Below are 21,689 nucleotides of genomic sequence, written 5' to 3' on the forward strand. Positions count from 1 at the left end.
TTCATTTAGCAAGGTTTTATTGTTGAACACTTTTTTGCTTCCTTAGAAAATTTATTTGGGGCATAATTTGTGTTCAGAGACATGTCATTTGCATGAGTAATGTAGCATTTGTTAAACAGACAACAGTGGCACCAGGCTTTGGACATTTTTCTGAGCTATCTTTGCATATTCTGGTCTATTTTAGTTAGCTAAAGTGTTCTTGAAAATTACTTTTAACACAGTTTAATCTGCATCTCAACTGAATGTGTTTCATGTGTGTAAGAAGTAATGATTAATTCATAACAGCAAATTCAAATCCAGTCAGCTAACTGATGCCAAATAGATGCTGATCTATTAAAACCAATGCGGCATGAAGTTTTAAGAGGGTGCAGTTAATGAGAGCATTAGGATAGGAAGTGAAATCTTGTCTTATGTGTAACCTTTATTTCATTCCTGATCAGAACTAGCTTAATCAGTTTAAAATTGGGAAGTGAAATAAAACTGGAAGGCAATGTACCTGATCTGATGGCTAAGTCAGTAGCATGGCATGCATATGTGCATGTAGTTTCTCTTTTAAAATTCCAGCTGTTGTGTTTAGCAATTAGAATTCTTGGATTTTTAATTTTATTTTTTTTTAGTTTTAAAATCCTTCTGGGAGTGTAGTTATTTCAGTTGGTTGAGTTTTCACTTAAATATGTAATAAAAAAGAATTTTACAGGGTAGACTTCTGTAGATAATAGGATGTTTTCTCTAAATTGTTGATGTATCTAACTTGAAAAGGGAGTAAAGTTACCTCTTGGGGTAGATAAGTATTAGAACTGTAACTGTCACTTTTCTTGGAATAAATTTGCTTTAATACAGGTGAAACTGGGTCAGAAATATGAATTTGTAGGTGCATGAAAAGGCCAATATTAATAAACTGACCTAGTACACACCTGTTAGCACTCAGAGTTTTGGCAGAGGACAATGAAGAATCTAAAATGACAAAACTCATTGCATGATTTGGAGATGTAGGCTCAAAAAGTGCTTACAAATTGATTTTAAACCTAGTGTGTCCTATAAAACCAGTGGGGAGAGGACTGAAATTAAAACTAATCTATCAAAGAAAAACAGCCTTATTTTTATTTTGGATCAATTCTCCAATACAGTGTTGTAAGACCACATCTGCAGAGAGGAAGGACACAGTCTGAAATTGACGTTACTGCTGGAAAGAAATATTCAGAAAATGACTTCCTTAGTTAACTGCACAAATACAAGGAATTTCCCTGAACACAGATCAAGTATGTAATATTTCTGCACATCAAGCACATATGAAAATGTCAAAGAATCCTGTAGACAATGTGGGCTTAAAATTTCGTTATTTTAACTTGACTCATAGGTAGAAATATTGAGATAATTTGTTACAAAAGATCCTGTGTCTGCTTCTGAGGTCCAGCATTGGATTACTTTTTTTTTCTTCTGGAACTTCTGATTATTCCTTCTCTTCAAAAAAAAAAAAAGTCTTTACATCTTTACCAAGCCTTCCAAGTGGCTCTGTCTCTTACTTGTTCTTCCCTGCAGTGATAACCTGGAACAAATGCTGGAAAGAACTGCAGAGCAGGAGTAGGGAAACAGAATTAGCTTTCTAATATGTTCTTTGATTGTACTAAGCTTTTTTTGGAGGGCTGTCTAGTACAGTGAGTCTTCACCCAGGTGGATGTCTGTCCAGGTATGCTGTTCAAAATGTATTAAATCTGAATACCATCTCTTTTGTCTCCAGCTCACAAGGAGTGCTTTAAAAAAAATGAATCTATAATTACAGAAAGTTTTAGGGGATTTTTTTTTTTTCCTGGATCCGTTACTTGCATCTCTGGAGAGCCTATTAAGAGCCCACCCCGGGAAGAAGGACACTAGATTTTACAGCAATTGTGTGCGCTTTCTCTTTTTTATTTTTTTTATTTTTTATTTAACTGAGTCACAGAACTGTGCTTTGTAGAGGCAGGCTGCCAGCATAGAATAATAAATTCTCATCAGTCATGCTTTCTGTCACAGGGAGTGCTTGGACTAAATTGAGATTAAATGCATGCTTCATTGTGTCACTCTTCTGGATTTTGAGACATAGGTATTATTTTAATTGCACATATTTCCTCCCTGTGGAAATGCTGCTTTTGGCTGTCAAAGAACAGACAGCGTGATTTTAATTATTGGTCACAGCATTCAGCAGGTGGGTAGAAATGACGCAACTTTCTGGTAATGCATGTTGAGTGGTGTTTTCATCTTAAAGGCCTGTGAAATCCTTGCCTCACTTCAGAATTAAAGTAATTAAATTGATTCTGTGTGACTTATTTAAAACATAATGTTGTCAAACAAAAATTTGATAAAAATTGAGAGTCTGTCCCCAGAATCAACTGATGCATATATTTGCTTTAACAAATGCAGATTTTAATTCTGAAGCATACAGTGGTTAACATACTTCTAAATATTCATTGGGATGTTTTTTAAATGGAACCAGAACACATTTTCACTAGTGGATTGCAAAATTAATTCGTTTTCTACTTCAGAAAATGTTACTTTTCCAGGAATATTCTCTAAACATGCCAGGCTTCAGCCACACTTTGGAGAAAGAATATTATGGAATTAGTAGTGAGTATTTTAAAATCGTACCCTAATCATATTTTAGCATACTTTCTCGGTAATATTAGAGAAGAATTTTATTAGTAAAATTTCCTTCCTAATCTAAAATCTTTATAGATGTGAAGAATATAAATAGAGAGGATTTGACATAAAGAGTTTAAAGAAAGAAGAACCTAAAGAGTTTTTTCAAGTTACAGTTAGATTTGAGGACTTTCCAGGAACATGAAAGAAAAACAATAGTTGTACAGAACTGTAAAACCATTTAGGTTGGGAAAGACCCTTAAGATCATCAAGCGCAACCATCACCTACTACTCAAGTCCTCTAAATCATGTCCTGAAGTGCCACGTCACACATCTCTTAAACACCTGCAGGGGATGGCGACTCCACCACTTCCCTGGGCAACCTGTTCCAGTGCCTGACCACTCTTTCCATTAGGAAATCCTTCCTGATATCCAGGCTAAATTTCCCCTGGCACAACATGAGGCCAGTTCCTCGTGTCCTCTCACCTGAGAAAAGAGACTGATGCTCATCTCAAGGCAATCTCCTTTCAGGCAGCTGTAGAGTGCGATGAGGTCTCCCCTCCATCCCCTGGAACACATTCCAGCAACACGATGTCTTTCTTGTAGTGAGCAGCCCCAAACTGAACAAAATATTCAAGGTGTGCTCTCACCAGCACTGTGTACGAGGGGACCATCACTTCCCTAGCCCTGTTGGTTGGACTACTTCTGATGCAGGCCAGGATGCCCTTGGCCACCTGGGCACACTGCTGGCTCATGGTCAGCCGGCTGCCAACCAGCACCCCCAGGTCCTTTTCTGCCAGGCAGCTTCCAGCCACTCTTCCCTGAGCCTTTGTCGCTGCATGGGGTGGTTGTGCAGCATGATGTGTCCTAGCCTTCAGCTGCAGCTGGTCTAAATACAGCCTTCAGTGCAGGGCGCCTGGGGACCATGGTATTTATTAAAACAGATGGATCAATCCTTATGAATTTCAATTTGTAACCAGTTTTTACTTTTTGGCCTTTGTAACTTCATGTGGGATTGAGTTCCACAGTCATGTGCTACTTGGAAATGTACTTCACAAGGATTTTTTTGGGATTTTCTTGAAATGTGAGTGCAGCTGATCTACTAGTGATGTTTTGAGGACATCAATCATTCTCAGTTCATTTTCTTCATTACCTATGAGATGTTGAAGTTGATAGTTCCTGAAGAATTTTTGTCCTTGTAGTCTTTTCTAATGAGGAAAGAGATCCATGCCGTAGCACCTTTTTAATCTTCTCTTTATCCTTTTGGAAATGGGAAGGTCAGGACTGTATTGTAGGTAGAAAAGCACATCAGCTATATAAATGATATAACGACACTTTAGTTTTCCATGACTGGCCTAATGATTCTTGCTTGCCTTTTTGACAGCTGTTCAGGGTGTGTTTTTCAGGAAATCAACCATAATGACTCCAAAATCTTTCATGAGTGTAAATAGCTTATTTAGAGCTTATCTTTCTATAGTAATAGCAAGTGCTGTTTCTTTCCCCACATGCCTTGCTAATATTAGATTTCATCTGCTGTGTTATTGCTCAGAATCATGAGCTCCATCTGCAACTCCTTGCAGTCATGTTCCGGAGTACTCTGCAAACGCTGTCACCTCCCTATCCACTGCTCTTCCCAGCTCATCGGAAGGATGTGTCTTTCTGCAAAAGCTTAAGGAATTCCATAGTCATTTCACTCCACTTAGAGAACTCTTATTCCTGCTCTTTTCCCCCTGCACCTCATCCTTTATGAAGCTATGAATCCTTAAGAGGACTTCCTTCTTACCCTTTGTCACCTTAGGGTAGGGTTTTTTCTTATTTTTCTTTTTAAAAGCTTTGTAAACATCCAAGTATTTGCATTGGCTGGATCGCTTAACACAGACTTCCAGGTTCTTTGGACAACTTCAGGGGTTTGAGGAATGATTTCTCTCTGCAAAAATCATGACTCTTCAATGTTGTATCATGGTGGGGCTTTTGATTGTTTGTTTGGTTTTGGTGGTGGTGGTTTTGTTGTTTGTTTTTTAAACTAGTGGTGTTCTCTATAAAGACTGATGATATTTTACTCTACAGTCTTTAGAGATTACATGGAATTTAGAGAGGCAGGCTGAAATTTGTGGTTGTATTTTTTATGTCCTTTGTTTATGCGCTTACTGATTACAGCTTAAAAATAAAACATTTTTTACAGTGTTTTTGGTCTGACTGTATGATGTCCCTGTATAACATTAGGCCTCTGTGTGCCTTTGTCAGGAAGTACTAAGGCCTTGCGAAAATCAGTTTTATAATAAAGCTTTTCCTCAAACTGGCAGTAGCAAGCTTCATCCACATAATTACATCTCTGTGTGTGGTTAATTCATAGTATGGATTAACGTGGTACATTCCAGTTCACCAAACAGCAGTGCATTCATTTTCTTATTTCATCTTTGTTACTTCAAATAATTCTTTGTAGTTTCTGGATTGGGAGTGATGTTTAGAGGGTTTCAGTACTGGAAATGTTCAGTAACTCAATAGCTCAAGGGCAAAACACATTTCAATAAAGTGGGAAATCTATCAGAGTGACCTCAGCAATGCTAAGAGAGTTCCAAATGTTTGCAGTGCTTTGTCATCAAACCAGTGATGTGCTAATTTATTTAAAAACAACAGCAGTGAAAAACCCTGCTTGCTTGCCATTCATTTTTGCACTAGAGTACAAGGCTTCATTGAAGTTCTAACATCTATTGGATGTGGAAACAAAACTTTAGAAGTATTAGGGTTGGCTTAACAGTATTGTAGGACATGAAGGTGATAGGGGATGCTGAAGATGTTGTATGGTCCCTGCTTTATTCCTTTGGATGGACTCAGCCTTTTGTAACTGTATCTGGGACTAAAAATAGTTTGTGTAGGTATGTCAGACCTACTCACTTTTACTCACTGAGGGCATACTTCAGGAGCTTAATTGTTTTCCCATCTCTAATGGCTTTGTTTCTCCCATTTTTTTTTCTGCCTGCAATCTTCAATTAGTACCATTTAATTGTCTTTCTTAGGTGCAGAAAATACGATAAGCTATTTTTTTTGTATGCAAAGATTCATACATAGAAATATATGGAAGTGAGTATATTTTTGTGGTTGCGTATAATTAAACAAACATGCATGTAGGTGCCATCATGAATACTGATAGAGCAAAGCATTAACAGCATTCCCACTTGTTTTTTTCTGTAGCAGAATATTATTGGAAGTGCTGTCTTGGTTGTGACTGTAAGTTTCCCTAGCCTGAAGGTCAGCATGTAAGCTCGGGGGAAAGATGTATAGGATTATGGTCAACCCAAATGAAGGAGCTGCACTGAAAGGATAGATTTAGCGAAGCGTGAAGTTTGTCATGTTCGGTGCACTGCACAAGATATTAACAGCAGTCTGGGAAGGCTTTATCATGATGATTTGTTGTAATGAGCAGGCTGCTCTCCCCTTAACCAACCTAGCAGTGGTTCACTTTAGAAGCAGGATCCTACTTTTGGCAGGTAAGAATACAGCATCCCTCATTGGAAGAAGCTTTTTTCATCTTGTTTTGTTTTTAATCAAGAACATGGTGCTTTTAAGATTGCTTCTTGCACCTTTTGGAAACCAGGAAAAGCTGGTGCGTGGTTTTATCTTGAAGTATGTCTACAGTAATAGCTCTATAAATTGACTTTTAAAAGATGCAGAGAAAGCACTGTTGCATAACCTCATAATTGATGTAATTCAGAATTAAATACTGATGGTTTTTCATACTATTTTCTTAATAATAGCCAGTGCTTCCATGACAACTTACTAAATGAACTTTTACTCCAAACTTGGAGCATGTGATACATGCTCTGTCGCTTTTCCACAAAACAATAGGGAGGTAGTGTTTGGCAGACAGTTACTTTTCTGCAAAATCTTTAATAAAACCTTTGCATTAACATGAATTCACTTTCTCTTTGCTTCTTATGAAGCACACATATGTATGCTTTAGGTGTTCCGGCACAAGGGCAATTTTGTGGTTAGTAAAGGCTGGCAGTACTCTCAACAGAATGAACGTATGCCCCTTTGCCAGAACTTCTGGATGTGCCTAAGTAAAATGTCCTCATTGATAGAAAATGCAACTAACTGCTTTTATGTTGTATTGCTTTTTTGGCTTACCTTGCTCCATTGGGGTCATAGAGGGCGAGGCAAAGAAGGAGAATCCAAAGCAAGGGAGCCAGAGTCCTGCAGTGTCGCCTTTGTGCTGAGGCATGACAATATTTGAGTACTTGCAGGGAGCTCTGTGGATGCAACCAAGCAGCAGTGGTGAGTTTGAGAGGATGGCAGTCAAATGGAGACAGCAGGGATGCAGCAGCCCTGTGACTGCTGTGGGTAGGGAAGAAGATAATGGAAGCACTGAGAATCTTGTTGCAACGACAGGGACTGCTGAGCTGTCTGTGGTGTGGACAGGTCTCTCCTCATCCCCGGCAAGCCACTGAAGTGGGGCTGGGAGTGCTGCCATCACCAGCAGATCTAATGAGGTAGCACATCTCAACCAGGGAGGAGGCAGTTCTTATTCTCAGCAACGTCAGGAGGCCGAGAAGAGTAAATCAGGTCAAATTGTGGTTGTTCATAGCAAAGACAAGAGGTTTTAGTTTGGGGCTGAGGTAAGTTTTGAGGAGAACCTCTAGGACTCTGGTGGTTGGGAGAGCAGGTGTGAGGTACTCTGTAGCTCTTCTGTTTCACTGTGGAGATTGCTGCACAGATCATTCCTGTCCTCTTACAAAACAACTCAGAAGGCAAGTTCCCTGCACAGACATGCATGCTTTGGCATGCAGACTATTTTCTGAGACATGCTTTCTCATTTGTCTGCTCATACGTTCTGATTATATGGTGATGTGGGGCACATACTTTTTTTTTTTTTTTTTTTTTCTTTTTTCTGCAGAGACAACTGTGGAAAGGATAGCAATTCATTTACTTGAGCTAGAATGAACATCTGCTGCTGCTTCCCTTCCTCTAATAAAGGAAAGGACAGATCACTTACCTTCCTTTGGGTTGCCTGTGTAAACTAATATGTTCTTTGAAATAAATAAAAAACATTCCTTCACCTCAAATTAAACGTGCAAGATAAAAGGGAATACGAGGTTTGAGTGAAGGAGTCTGTGTGCAGGCACTGAGAAGTTCAGAAGTTCTCAAACACTCACATGCTGAAGCGAAATAAGAGTCAGAAGAATTAGTTTTTCCAAAGCACATGTTTCACTGGTATTCCTCATAAGCTTAAATTAGCTATCAGATGGTACTATATTTAGCAAATTTGCTTGGAGTATCATGTGTTCAAATGAATTTTTCCAGAGCAAGCTCTGCTCCTGAAAATGACCGTGCATGCTTGTTAGTGGTTTTCTTCATCCCTGCCTAACACCTCTTGTCTTTTGCCAAGAATTATCTTTGCTAAAATTTGGTTTCATGGCTTCGGTCTGTGTTCTTGTAAAATAAAGATGAATACAGCATTAACTCTGACGTATGCTTCCAATTATATAACTAAACATCTGGAAAGGGAATATGACTAAATAACTTGAATGGGACTTGGATGTTTTGAAATGTAGCCAAGAAATTGCAAAAGAATGCTGCTGTCAGATATTTTTTTTATGAACTCTTAGCATATATAGCTGGTCTTCTAGGGTAAGAGGAAAAATATTATTTAGTTTGCGAATATTAACTTAGAACATTTACTCAGTTTATGATTAATGCTATCAGCTTTTTTTTTTCCTGTAGGATTAAGTTGGCTGTATTTCCTTAGAATTTTAACAGCCTTTTGTGAATGGATTAGCGAACAAGTTAGCATGATCTAATATGTACAACCCCACCGCCCTTCCAGTTCCCCATTTTTCTGGCATAAGCATTTCTTTAGATAAGTTTTTTTTTTTGATTGATTGTTTTTATTTTTTCCATCTATGCCGTATACTTGAAACAACAATTTCCAGCTGTTAAGCAAAGTAGAAGAGTGTTAAATTCAGAAGTCTCCAGTGATGTAGGAACTTCTGTTGGAAAAACAGCATTGCTTGAACTACCACAGATTTTGACTGCTGAGTCTTGAGTTTCTTTACAGTTAAGCATATGGTCATTTTCTGTAGTCTATTTGAAACAAACTGTAAGCAACCATCAGATCATAGGCTTGAGTGCAATAGCAGTTGGAGTGATAATAGAGCAACTATATTTTTATTTTGTAGCTGATGCTTTTTTCAAAGCTGCAGTGAGCCTTGTTCCTGAAGTGCCAAAAACGATCAGTATCGATGGAAAGATGCGACCTTCTGATGCCTTCCTCTTGGAATTCCTTTGTAACTTTTTTTCCACATTATTGGTTGTTCCGGTAAGTCACTGTGTGTGCGTGTTTGTGTGTGTGCTGTATATAAATAGCATACAGCCTAGTCGACTTTCCTGTTTAAAAGTTTACTGTAGATTCCGGTTTAATTTGAAGTTCTCTATTGTACAATGAGACAAAAATGTCAAGTTCCTTGAGTATTATCTGGAGTGTGCTGCCTCACAATTTTGGCCAAAGAGCACTGTGCGCTGAAGCCATGGGTATATTAGCAGCTAATCTTTAGTGAATCTAGTCTTCCAGTTTTTCCTTTCCATGTGTCATCAAAAAATGCCTCACCACAAGTCCAGAAAATGCAGCATTGTTGGTTAAAAGATGAGGAAGAATTGTAAACTAACCTGAAAGATCTGAGATAAAACTTACATAACCAAGGTATTTTGTTGACCTTAGAGAAGGAGGAGAGGCCTCTGTCTCACAAGATTTCATTGCAATAGAAACCAAACACTTGAAGATTTTACCTCCTTCTTTCTCTAGCCCTCTCTGAGAAGATTCTGTTTTCCCTGCAAGGATTGGTTTAGTATCATGGCATTTTATTTTTTTTTCTTGTGGCTTTTTTGTTTGTTTGTTTTAAAGTTGAAGTTTGTTTGTTTGTTTTTTTCCCATCAAAGCAAGTAGGCCTTTCCTCCTCACAGTTTCCTCTTTTATTCTCCCTTTTCTTTGACTACATGTTCAGTGAAGCAGCATAGTGTTACTGTCTGAATCCTCATAATTAGAGAAGCTTATTCTCCTTTTTCCAGTGGAAAGGGGTCTCCTGAGCAATTTTCAGCAACGTGGAGATGCTGTGTTGTTAAAGGGGAAAGGCTCATTGCCACCGCGATGTGTCGGTGTAGTCCACTGACTAGAGAAGTAAGATGTTGAAGGAAACTTGTGTCAGAACTGGATGCTCCTCTGAGAAATGACTCAGACTAGTAACAGATAGCTGGAGGAGGGAGATCCAACCTCTCAGACTCAGAAATGAAAAACTTGCAATGAGATACCAGGCTTCAGAAATCAGTTTCCATAATTTCTCCTGTTTACTTTACAGGGTAGACAATCACAAGAAAATGTCCCTAGTGAACTGAGACTTGTCTTAGAAACATTTGTGTCATTACACCAGCTGCGAGCTGGAAATAAGCTGGGTGCAAGTATCAAAAACTGCTTGCAAAAAAAATCATGGTTTATATAAAGCAGATGTCTTTATAATTATATTCCTTTGATTCCAAGATTGTTGATTGTCTGTGACTTTGACTTCCCAGTGTAGGTGTTCTTCTAAAACTCATAATTATATGAGTAATATACGTGCTTCTGTAACTTACTGACATTATGTGAATTAAAAAAATCTACTGCGAGTGTGTAATTTTACAGGCCAAGCTGTTAAAAAGCTGATAATTCTGCACTACTCCCCCATGGATAGAAAACAAAGCATTTCAAAGTTTGTCTGTGGAGGCTGTCTAGATCAGGTTTATTATTATAGATCAAATGGTCATTTTAGAATGAAACTGGAACATATTTTTTTTTTTAAAGAAATTACTGGAAGCACACTTCAGAAAAGGAGTTGTCAGCTTCAATTGTATTGTAGTTTTTGCTCTTTTAGAGCTAATCTTGTGACTTTAAAATACCAAATGGCCCCTAATAATCCTCATTTTGTTTTGGGGTTTGTTGGGGTTTTGTTTTTTGATATTTTTTTTTCCTTTTCTATAGGACCACCCAGAACAAGGAGTGTTATTTCTTGTGCGAGGATTACTAAATGTGATCCAGGATTATACTTGGGAGGATAACAGCGATGACAAAGTCAGGATTTATACTAATGTTTTGCATCTGCTGTCTGCAATGACTCAAGAAACATATATCTACCATGTAGATAAAGGTAATACATGAGGGTGACCCTGGATTGTGTGTTCCACCATGCAATTTGCATTATTGCTGTACCTTGCTAATGAAGATCGGTGGTAGTAAATGTTACACAATGGATTATTCTCCTATGGAAATGGATTTAAAATAACCACGGGAGGTGGCTGCCAAGCAGATGTCTAGTCTATTATTGAAGCGAATTTGTGAAAAGTGGTTTACTTTGTTTATGGTGATGGTGATGCAAATACTTAGAAACATAAGCATTTCAAGTAGATATTAAAACTTTGTATGTATGAAGTGTTTTCTTTCAGTCTAAAGTATCAAGATTTGTATCTACCACTGGTGTTTCATTTGCATTTATTAACAATGGTAGTTCTCAGAATATGATTTGACTATCTTGTTGTTTGTATTAGGTAAAACATAAACCGTTCGGCCAAGTCCTGCTGCCATTGAAGATGATGCCTAAACTCTTCTAGACTAAGGAAAGCAAGGAAAATGTGAAAATTGATTCTAGTTGTTGCTTTGCATTTGGGCCTAGTAGTCATTTTTGGACCTGGCAGCATCAAGGAATATAGGACTGGCTTTTAGCTAGGAGATTCTTTTCAGTATTATGCTGAAAAGAATTTCCCTAAAATCAAGTAGGGAACCAAGTGGCAGTCACTTAAATAAGATTAGTTTTGTTTGCATTTCACAGAGGAGGGTCATTTTATAACTTCCAAATCTGGTCTTCTATAAATTGCTGGTGTTTTCAGTAGCAAACAAATGCATATCTCTTTAGCCAGACCTAAGCTTCAGTTTGTCTCTGCAGTTGATTCCAATGATACCCTGTATGGTGGAGACTCCAAGTTCCTGGCTGAAATTAATAAACTGTGTGAAACAGTGATAGCACAGATCCTGGATCATCTCAAAACCCTTGGAAAGGAAGAGGTATGTCCTTAGTTTAACAGGATTTAATGTACAACTAAAATTACTCTAAAATTGAATAAACAAACCACCTTTTTGACCAGGATTGGTCTTTAAGAAAGCTCTGGGAACTTTACAATGAAAGGCAATTAGTTTTACTTATTTAAAAAAGGGAATTGATCATGTAGGCAGACTTGGGGTAGAAAGATCTAATGATGCAAAAGAGATCATGTAGCGTTTATAATATGTTTTAAGATACAGACTAAAGTTAACTGCTTAACCATATACTGTACCTGGATAGTCTGATAGAGGTGACAAATGGCAGAGGCTCTGTCCTACTGATTGTGGCAGTGTGCCAAAGGATGCAATTCTGCTGTAGCACAGAATGGTGTCTGCTGAGCAGCATAATGAGGTTAGTTTGTTTTAAATTACACTAGGACTCAAGGCAGTTAGTGTGGGTTATGGAAACATGATGCTCAATGTGGCATAACTTTTTTTTTCATTATGAGGGTCTTTCTGCATATAATGAGCTGAGTTCCATGTTGCAATCATTGGCCTAAGCTAGAGAATTGGAGTTGAGTGCCACAGCCATTCCTTTGATTGCTGTATAAGATCTGCTCCTTGTCCATCCTGTTTGTTTTCTCCTGGCTGTCACCTTTCTCTCTGCGTAAATAAACCATATTTTCTTGACAGCTAACAGTTTCTGAAAATGTCCAATTCTGTAATGAACAAAATGAGAATTCATTGTTAGTCTGTTACTGGGTCAAATACAATGGAAACCTCCTTTAATTTGGAAAAGCTTTGGATCCCAGACGCTAGGATGAGAAGTGCAGAGGGAGAGAAAATGTGTTTATTTTTTACCCTGTTGTTAGTACAAGGTCATATTTATTCAATTTAAGAGAATGAAAAGTCTTTTGGTAGTTGATTGGATTTCTTTACTGGAGTTCAGAGGGCCTGAAGGATCAAATATAGCTTAACTGACTGGGTGTGAAAGGCAGGTAACTGTTGTTTTTCAGTGTTACTGAAATCATGAGAAGTTACTGTTCTGTTAACATACATGTTTCTGAGATTGAGCCTCTCCACAGCTTCCTAATCGCTCCTTCCAAAGTACTCTGTATTGATTGCAATCTTGTGGCTCGTAGGCTGAAATGGGAAGGCAGGAGATAATAATTTGATGGCACTTTTAAAGTACCCTGTTCGCACAGTAGCCTGTAGTGTTTACCTCTACAGAATGTATGATGTGATGCATGTTTGGAGACCACTATACTAAGTTGAGCCTTTTCACTGCTGTTACTGTCATACTTGTCTTTTCTTAAAAGACCGTAGAGATGTAAGATAAAGAAAACCTTTGCTGTAATGCCTTTACATCACTGTATGTATGACCACAGTGAGTGGCATTTTTCTCCCCAGAACAATAACAGCAAAAAAGACACCTTGCTTAGGACTCTGGGTTGTATATTAGGGATTGTTTTGCTTCTGATTCCTACATGGAGTATGTAGATGAAAATGTTTGCAAGGCTTCAAATCTGTGGTTTCTGAAAGGCTTTTTTCATCTTTTAAGCTTAGTACTTTTGAGTGATGAGATTCCGTATTATTTCACGGATGCATTTGTTGCATAGAAAACTGGATTTAAAGCTAAGCAGCATGGATATAGATCCTTCCCTACCTTTGTCACTGTGGTCTTGGATTTACTCATATGTCCATCCCTATTTACCAAGGGGGAGCATTTATTTTGTTTTGTTGTGTAAAAGTCCTCGAGAGATTTCAGTAAAAAAAAATGCCATGTAAGAATGAATAATTCCCCGAGGAAGCTGTTGTTGCTGAAGAAATAGAGGTGATGAGAATATTGTCAAAGAGACCTCCCTTTGTGCTAAAGCAGCACCTATCATAAAATCACTGTGGCATTTGGACTGCTTTGGTGTTAGTGACCTTTTATTGTTCATCTGCTTGGCTGCTCATTTAAATGAAGAAGCCTCTGATTTCATTGGTTTTTTATTGGTTCGTTTCCTTTAAAAGCCATAAAGGAAAATAAATTTTTCTCACAATAAAATGCTTTCACCAAATGGCAATTTGGAGGAGAACAATGCATCTGATGTTAACACAGCGTGATCTTTTTGCATTATTAAAGAATCCTTTATCTACATTGCAGTGCTTGAACTAAAGTTTCACTTCTGGACAGTTCTGTAGAGTTCAAGCTGCTCCTGGTGACAAGAGTATGTATCAGCGATTCCTCTCACTACCTTATGTGGGTGGGTGGAAGGTTAATCTTAAGCTCCAGTTTCTTAGAAATGTAAATACCTGGCCTCTCACTGCTCAGTGATAAATGTCCAGATGGAGCATGTTTTCTTCAAATGCCATTTTTGATCCAAAACATTAAGAGCAGGTGGTTGTTGCTGTGCCAGCGCCATGTTAGGATGGCGGTCTGCCCATGTGCCATGTGATAGATACTGGACCTTTTATAGCAAGTATAGAGATGGAGCAAGAGAAAGCAATTCCTGGGTATCCTTTGGAGGCTTCTCCTTCCAACACAGCTAACTTAGGTTTATAATATGAACCTTATAAAACTTCAGTTGATCTCACATGTGTTTGAGCACTGAACAACAAGCAGAGTTGGACAGAGTTCTCCTTTGTGTGTGGGTGTGCCTTAAATTGAAAAGAGCTTGCTCTTCCTGAAGGATTGTGTGTCCTCAGCCAGGATTCTCTAAAGGTGGTTAAACATTTTGTTCCTCTTTTGGGAAGGGGGAAGCAAGAGAATTTACCTGTTGCAGTTTCCAAAAGACATTGCAGCTGGTGGAGGTGCCTGTTTTGGCATGTTTGCAGCTCATTTGCAGCTGGCTCAACAAGAAGGATGGGTGCATTGCCACGAGGAACTGTAGCTAGCTAGCACACAGCCACTCCACTTGTTCTTATTACAGCCTTGTCCACATGCTGGTGGAATGTAAAGACTAGAAATAGTTTGATTGGGAACATTGCCTCTGCATGCTCGTAAGATAAATGGTGGAAACCAAAATAAATCAGGATTTTGCTAACAGCCCAAAGCAGGATTACTGAGTATAGTTTTTTGGAAAGCATGGCCTGGTCCTCCATGAGCCTCAAGTTCCACACGGAGCATAACTTTTTTTAGGTTACATTTAGAGAGAGAAATGTAGCTGATGTGAGCAGCACTGTGAACAGTGAAAGATTTAAAAATCAATTAATGACTTTGAAATAGTGATGAACCAACCATGGTGGCAGTCTAAGAGCTGGGAATAAAACATTTTAGCTTGCCTTTGCTACAAGGTGAATTACTGCCCCCTGAGCCTGCAGGGACTGCCACTTGTTCTCCAGTTGAGTATTCTGGGGGGTGCTTTTGGACTGCTCTCTTAAGGATCGTATCCAAAACAAGGCACTTTTTCTTCTGATCATCCTAGTGTGCTGGAAAAGTGGTGAAATAGGGGCCACATGTCCTCTTGGATGGTCTGTGAGTTCCCAGGAGCAGTGTTGGTTGTGGCTGCTTTCTCTGCCCAAGTCATTATTCCCTTTTGTTATACATGAACTCGTTGCATGAGCTGCTGTTTGTGCTAGGGGCGTCATTAATCCCACATTAGGGCAGTTGTGTAAGGCAACCTGACCTCCCTGATGCAGCTCCTGCTCTTTCCAGTGAAGTAACAGATGTTACAAGGTCCCAGAGGGCTTCCCATCAGAGCTTTTAAGGAAGGGCAAGGCTGCCTGTCAAGGCTTTATTCAGGCATATCTAGATGTGGATCACAAGGATATAACCACCAGCTTCACAGTGGTGCTGGAATTAATTTCTGGGTAGATAGCCCTGGTAATCCTAGCAAACAGATGCCGTATCAGCATGGAGACTCGGCCTAGACTGATATATTTAGTACCCTGAAGCAGCTTTGCAGCCCATGCTGAGCGCTGTGCTGCCACAGATGGACTGGTACCAACTTTCTGAGCCAGTTGTTTTAAAGCTGTCCATGGGAGCAGCAGTAGACTAGATTTACCTTCAGAGGAAGCAACAAATCCAAATGCCCAAAGGCTTTTCCAACAGAAAGCTCATGGTATCCTTATGTTGGAGGTGTCTGGCACAATTCTCTGAAAGACAGGAATGTGTGTTTGTAGCACTAGCCAGCATGCCGCAAAAAACAGTTACGTTGTCTGTTTTATGAAAGATCCCATTTTTCTCTGATAAGCTGTATGAAATTTAGACTTTGCACTTTGGACGGGCTGGGATATGGGGGATCACGTTATGGGATGATGTATTATTTTGTTTCATAGTCATCAACGTTATCCCACGAGTTATGGAAAACGCAGTGCCTAAAGGCTGGCAGTTCTTTTTGGTGTGGGAATTGTTAGTCCCATGACGTGCGTTGTTGCCAAATAGCTGAGCTGTTCCTTTCTCCTTGCTGCCTGTAAATTCCTCCTGAGCTGGAGTGCCACCCGCAATTCAGTCTCCATGAGGCCAGCAGACTCAGCAGCGTGCTGGGCTGCACAAACATTGCTGCTCATCATCACCTGAAGCCTTGTCTGACTCTTCTTAGTTTGCAGACACAGGATTTAGTGCATATCTGCACTGCCTCCCTCTCCCTTCACCTTGCGTTGTGTGACTGGTGACAGGACTCCAGGATCCTGTCGGTACCTGCCCCCAGTATGATGAGAGTTAGTGTGCGTCTTGCTCTTCCAGCTTTTTCATGTTTCTAGATCTTTTAGAAGTACACGGTTCAAATTTGTCAAACTGTCATCCTCACTTTAAAGAACGGGTGGTACATTTGCATTCGTACTGCCTAGAAAACCTCACTAGCTGAGAGTCGGGCTCCTTGAGTAGAGCTGCTTTTGCAATCTGCCCAATAAAGTAAGTGTCCCGCTTCTTATGAGGACACAGCCCACTGCTTCCCACGAACCTCTCTGAAGGTGACTTTCAGCAGAAGATGCACAGGCGTCAATGGGAAAAAATGTAGAGGTAACACCTCATTTTGCTAATTCAGCATATATTGTGAATGTGGAAGGAGGGAGGCTGCCTTCTGAATAATGTGGCAACCATTGGACTAGCAGGCGGTGTGCAGTATCTGCTTTTCCCCCAAAGATGTTAGTCCTAAAAGAGAAATACTGTAGTAATATTTAAGCATTGACAACTGCTGCAAACAACTGCTGGCGTTTCTGCTCTTCGTGTTACCGCTGGATGAGACTGGTTGTGTTTCTCTGGCTGGTAAGGAGTGCAGTTCAACACTCCCTACTAACGGTGGTAGTTTTAGTCTGTAAACCAGATTAGGAGCTACTGGGATAGAAATTGCCAAAGTAGGTAACTGTTAGAGGAAGACCTGTTGTCTTGGAAGTTCCATGTAATTAATTTAGTGCTTAGAGAACTTCTCCTGGCGCCTTGAGCAGCTCTGGGCATTGCATGTGTGTGTGTACACGTGTGGTTTCTGCTGTGTCAGATTTGCTCGGCACATACTGCCGTGTGGCTCACGTACTGTATCAGCCTTCTGCTTCTTGTTTGGAGCATTCTGCGTCCTCTTTTCTTGTTAGACAGTTCTTTAATGGCACAGCGTTCTCCTTTTTCATATTTATTTGGGGGACTGATAGCTCAGTGCGTGCCATTTCTTTGATTAATAGCATCTGACCTCTTTTCTGCTGGCAGTGAGAAGTGAAATTAATTTACTTTCGGTTCCTTAGGGAAAGGGCAGAGGCAGTGTGAGTGCCTTGGTACAGTGTCAGGAGAGCACGAGTTGCAGCTATCACTCCTCTCTCCCAATCCATGCCTCGTTCTCTCTGTAGCTTTGTATCTGAGCGCTGTATATTCACTACCCCTAATGTACATTTAACTGCAAGGGCCAAAGTGAAGTATTAAATTCATTAATCAAGGTGATGAGCTGACATATCTAGCTACTACCCTTCTGCTGTGGTTTCTGTGTAAGATGGAGCTTTGCTTTTTGCAGTGGTCTTTCTTGAGCCAAAACCAAAGGACAGCTGCAGCAAAGCACTATAAATACGCACTACATCTCAGATGCATCCAACAATCATTTGTCTTTCTAGCCTTTTAAAACATTTCATATGAACGGGCAAAATCTGCAATAGGATTTTTATTACTTCTATTTTCCACTCACTCCAATTTGGGGTGGGAGCACCTTTAAGTTTAGTGCAGAATTGTCTGTGCCTGACAACTCCCCTGCAGAGGCTGAAAGGCATGGCTCTCCTCCAGGGTAGAGCACGAGTCCTCATCAAGGTCTTTCCTCAGCAATTTTAAGGATAGTAAATGCAAATATGGTGTAAGTACATTGGTATCATCAAAGTTTCAGTGGAAGAAAGGACGAGGAAAATGTCTTTATAAAAAAAATAAAATAGAAGGAATTGTTGAAAAAATTTGAAATTGTGTATGTCTAGTCTTAGATGTATCATGGTCTCTCTAAAAAATAAAGAACAAAAATTAAGGGAAAAAATGTGAAGTCATGCCAATCAAAGTTGGTTGGTGGGAGAGCGATTTCTACGCAATTGTGTGAAGTCCTGAATTTAAAATGTCAGAGCTACATGCTATGCTGTGCTGAAGTGGCGTGAGACATAGGAGTCTTGGATAATTTTGCAGCAACTTAGGTTGGTTTGTGATTATTGGTTCTTGTTGTATTTTGAATGGGATTTACAAACTGCCCGTATTTCTGTGCCTGTAATTGTTGCTGTGTATTACAGAACGGGTGTCTGCCCCTTGTACTTGTAAGTGAACTTGAAGAAATTTTGCTGGGATGACTGTATAATAATACAGGATTTTTTTAATTATTATTATAGACCCTGAAGCGACAGAGCCAGTTGGCACTTTATTTATTTAACACTATTTTAGCTCATGGAGATCTACGAAACAACAAACTAAACCAGCTTTCAGTAAATCTCTGGAATCTTGCTCAGAAACATGGCTTTGCTGACACCAAGACTATGGTAAGGAATACTGCAGAGATTCTTTTCCAACTCCTTATTTGGGAAAAGGTTGCGCTACTTTCTTGATCTGAATAAAATATAATATAAATCCTGATATAAATCTGAACAAACTCTTTACAACTCACTGTCATTTTTATTTTTTAATATGTGTAAATTAGGTTAAAAAACAATATGTTTTTTTCATGCTTCTTAATGAATAAGCAACTTATCTTATTTGGAGTAGTCTACTATCTTTCTTGCATTGTAAAAACTATTTCATCTGTTAAAGGGCCTGGAATTATTGGGTGCTGCACTTTTCAGTACAGAAAACATAAATTTCAAAAGAAACAGAACATTTTTATATAGTGGAGGAACTGCATGGTATAAACCTAAAAAGTAGGCATTTTAGAGCCTTTCTTAAGGAAGATATACACGATAAGGAGTTCTGGAGTCAGAAATGCCAGCAGTTGCATATCCAGTGAAATTTAGGGAGAATCACAGGAGTGTCTATTAAAATGTCTTCAAGTAGCATACATGATGGGCTCTGAAATAAGAAAAGACACAAAATCTCAAAATGCCTTTCTTTTTCATACCCAGGTAAAAACGCTAGAATACATCAGGAGACGAAGCAAACAACCTGAGATGAGTCACTTTGCAGACTTGGCTCTTCGGCTTCCTCTGCAGTCCAGAACCTGATGAATACCTCTTTTCCAAGGAGTCATATGTAAAGTGAGCATGTAGCCAAGGCTATAAATCACGGATTCTTCTGGTTTTTGACTGGAGTTTGGTGTATTTTAATTCTACTCAGTGTGACAGATTTACTTGGACACAGGTAAAACTGTTCTGAGTGCAATAATTTAGTCTGAATTTGTTTCCAGATCTGCCATTATATACTCATTTTAAATCCGATTTAGTTTCAGTAAAGGGTACTTTGAACCTCTGTGGTTGCAAAAGCCTTTCCAAATCTAATCTGTTGTCATTTTAGTGACAAAGGAAGAAGATAATCTGCACGGATCAATTCACAGCCTCCAAACTTCAACCTGCTTGCAGAACAGTCTTTCTCCTGTGTAGAAAGCAGTATTTCAATATAGTAATCCTACTAAGTCATCTTTCTGCTTTGGGATGCTGCCAACATTTGTTTGGTCAGTTCCAGTAAAAGAGAAAAATGGCTGAGATGTTAGTGTTCTAATTTCTACCATACATTTTCACAGACATGTTTATGCTTTCATTTTTAGTTCAGTGGTGTTTTGTAAAATGGAGGGAATCTTTAAATGTTGTTTGCAAAGGAAAATGGAAATGTATGCAAAGTACTCCATGTTCTCCAGTACACTGTATCACGGAATAAAACAATTTGCAGCTCACCTATTTGTTCTGGGGGAGTTTCTTTGTGTATACAAATTTATCACCTTACCATTCTGTAATTTAGCTGTATGTACTGCTTTTATTCCTAATAAATTTCACTCTTGCCACTTCTGTCCCATGGTAAAGAATCGTGTTGAGATCTTGCATCTATTGCTACTTCTGCTTAGTGGTAAGTATTTTAATGAGCTAAGTCATATATATTGAGATGTATATTTGCACAAAAATGTTTTATTTTGTTAAGGTTAAACATATAATCAATTTTGCTAGAACCATATATTCAAGGAGTTAGCAGGCTATTAATAAATACCACCCAAATTACTGCATCGTTCTTGTGTAGTTTTCATCTCTTCAGTAGCTACTGAAACAAGGTATGTATAAAATATGCATTTTGTGTTCAGGTTGTAAGGAATTAAACTAGGACCCTTTGGTAACATAGTCTTGTACAAACTATATATATGCATGTGTATCTATACATATGCAGAGTAAAATTGCAGAAATACAAGATAATTATGAAGTAGTATCAACTCAATAGAGAACCTTTCCGACTTGTAGTGTTCATCTTCATTATATTGGCTTTCCTTAGATAATTCTGTACAGTGGACACACACAATGATATGGCAGTACTGCATGTATTATCATGCCTCAGTTTAATTTAGCTTTCCTTCTTGCTGCAGCTGCACAAAACAACCTTCAACAGCACATGGCCAACTCTTCCTGTTGGACCTGGAAACTTTACCCACAAACTAGGTAAGTGGTATTGAACTGTGAATTGTCTAAACAGCCAGGTGGGTCACACTAGAAGCAGTTGTATGTCAGAAACTGCCCTCCAGGGGCAAATGTCCTGCTACAAATCCAGTGTGGAAATTCTGTAGAATGGAAACTCTTATGGCAGGCTTACCAATGGCCCAGCTGTTCCTCTTCACCATACAGACACCAATTTCTGCCTGTTGTCTTTTGAGCACAGTATAACTTTATTTATTGATGTAAGACTGCCATGAGGAATGCTTTCAAATGTTTTATTGATGTTTTTATTGGTGCAAAAATAGCTCAATGACATCCAGAAGGCTCTAGTTATCAGGAGAAAACTCAAAACATCTAGCTTAGAAGCTAGCACCACCATTCTAATCAACTGCTTTTGGCTTACTTCCATGTGAGAGCAAAACTAATTTTAGTTAAAGCACTTCACTCACTATAGACCTGAATTTTCTCCTGTATATATTAAATATGCAGACTAGAGCAAGTTTGACTGCTTGAACAGTTATTTTTCCCCAGATACCTGTGTTGTTTTTCAAACTATGATGTTTTCACGTGCATAATGTTATTAAGAGCAAGGTGCCAGGAAGTTGAGCAACAGACTTATATGTGATATGATCCCAGAGAGGGGAAAGAAGTCCTCATCCAAAGGCAAGTCCAGGACTACCACCACCTTCAGCATCTTCATTGGTGGCAATGCAAGACCAGTCACTACATATCCAAGACTGGCTCTGCAACAGAAATCCGTACGTGCTTTCCTGTCCCACTCTTCCCAAAGGAAGTCATTCCTTGAAATTTTCCTACCTGTTCCATTATAACTACTTCTTTGCTAGGCAAGCAGTTGAGGACCTGAATTCAGCATTTGTCTTAAATCAGAAAACACAGCCTCCACTACTTGAGGCAAAGCAGCAGCTGAAGACTAGAAAGGCTGGCTGATGCCAGTCACCCAGCTTTGAGAAGCACCGGTACAAATCAGGCTCGTGCTGTCGTAGTGGTGGTTTTAAATAACACTTTA

The 21,689-nt window shown here is 39.1% G+C and overlaps 1 protein-coding gene across 3 annotated transcripts in view; it reads left to right on the plus strand.

Moving 5' to 3' along the window:
- VPS35L (VPS35 endosomal protein sorting factor like) overlaps window positions 1-19,920 on the plus strand; it is a 55,796-nt gene extending 35,876 nt beyond the window's left edge. For all 3 annotated transcript variants that reach the window (XM_027468792.3, XM_038186774.2, XM_027468794.3), the window contains 5 exons: window positions 8,790-8,929; window positions 10,619-10,784; window positions 11,577-11,695; window positions 18,434-18,580; window positions 19,157-19,920. In XM_027468792.3, coding sequence (XP_027324593.1) covers window positions 8,790-8,929; window positions 10,619-10,784; window positions 11,577-11,695; window positions 18,434-18,580; window positions 19,157-19,255 — 671 coding nt within the window. In that variant the 3' untranslated portion in view covers window positions 19,256-19,920. The remainder of the gene's footprint in view (window positions 1-8,789; window positions 8,930-10,618; window positions 10,785-11,576; window positions 11,696-18,433; window positions 18,581-19,156) is intronic.
- Window positions 19,921-21,689: the final 1,769 nt, after the last annotated feature.

The sequence above is a fragment of the Anas platyrhynchos genome, chromosome 15 (genome assembly GCF_047663525.1).
Source record: "Anas platyrhynchos isolate ZD024472 breed Pekin duck chromosome 15, IASCAAS_PekinDuck_T2T, whole genome shotgun sequence".
Lineage (NCBI taxonomy): Eukaryota > Metazoa > Chordata > Aves > Anseriformes > Anatidae > Anas > Anas platyrhynchos.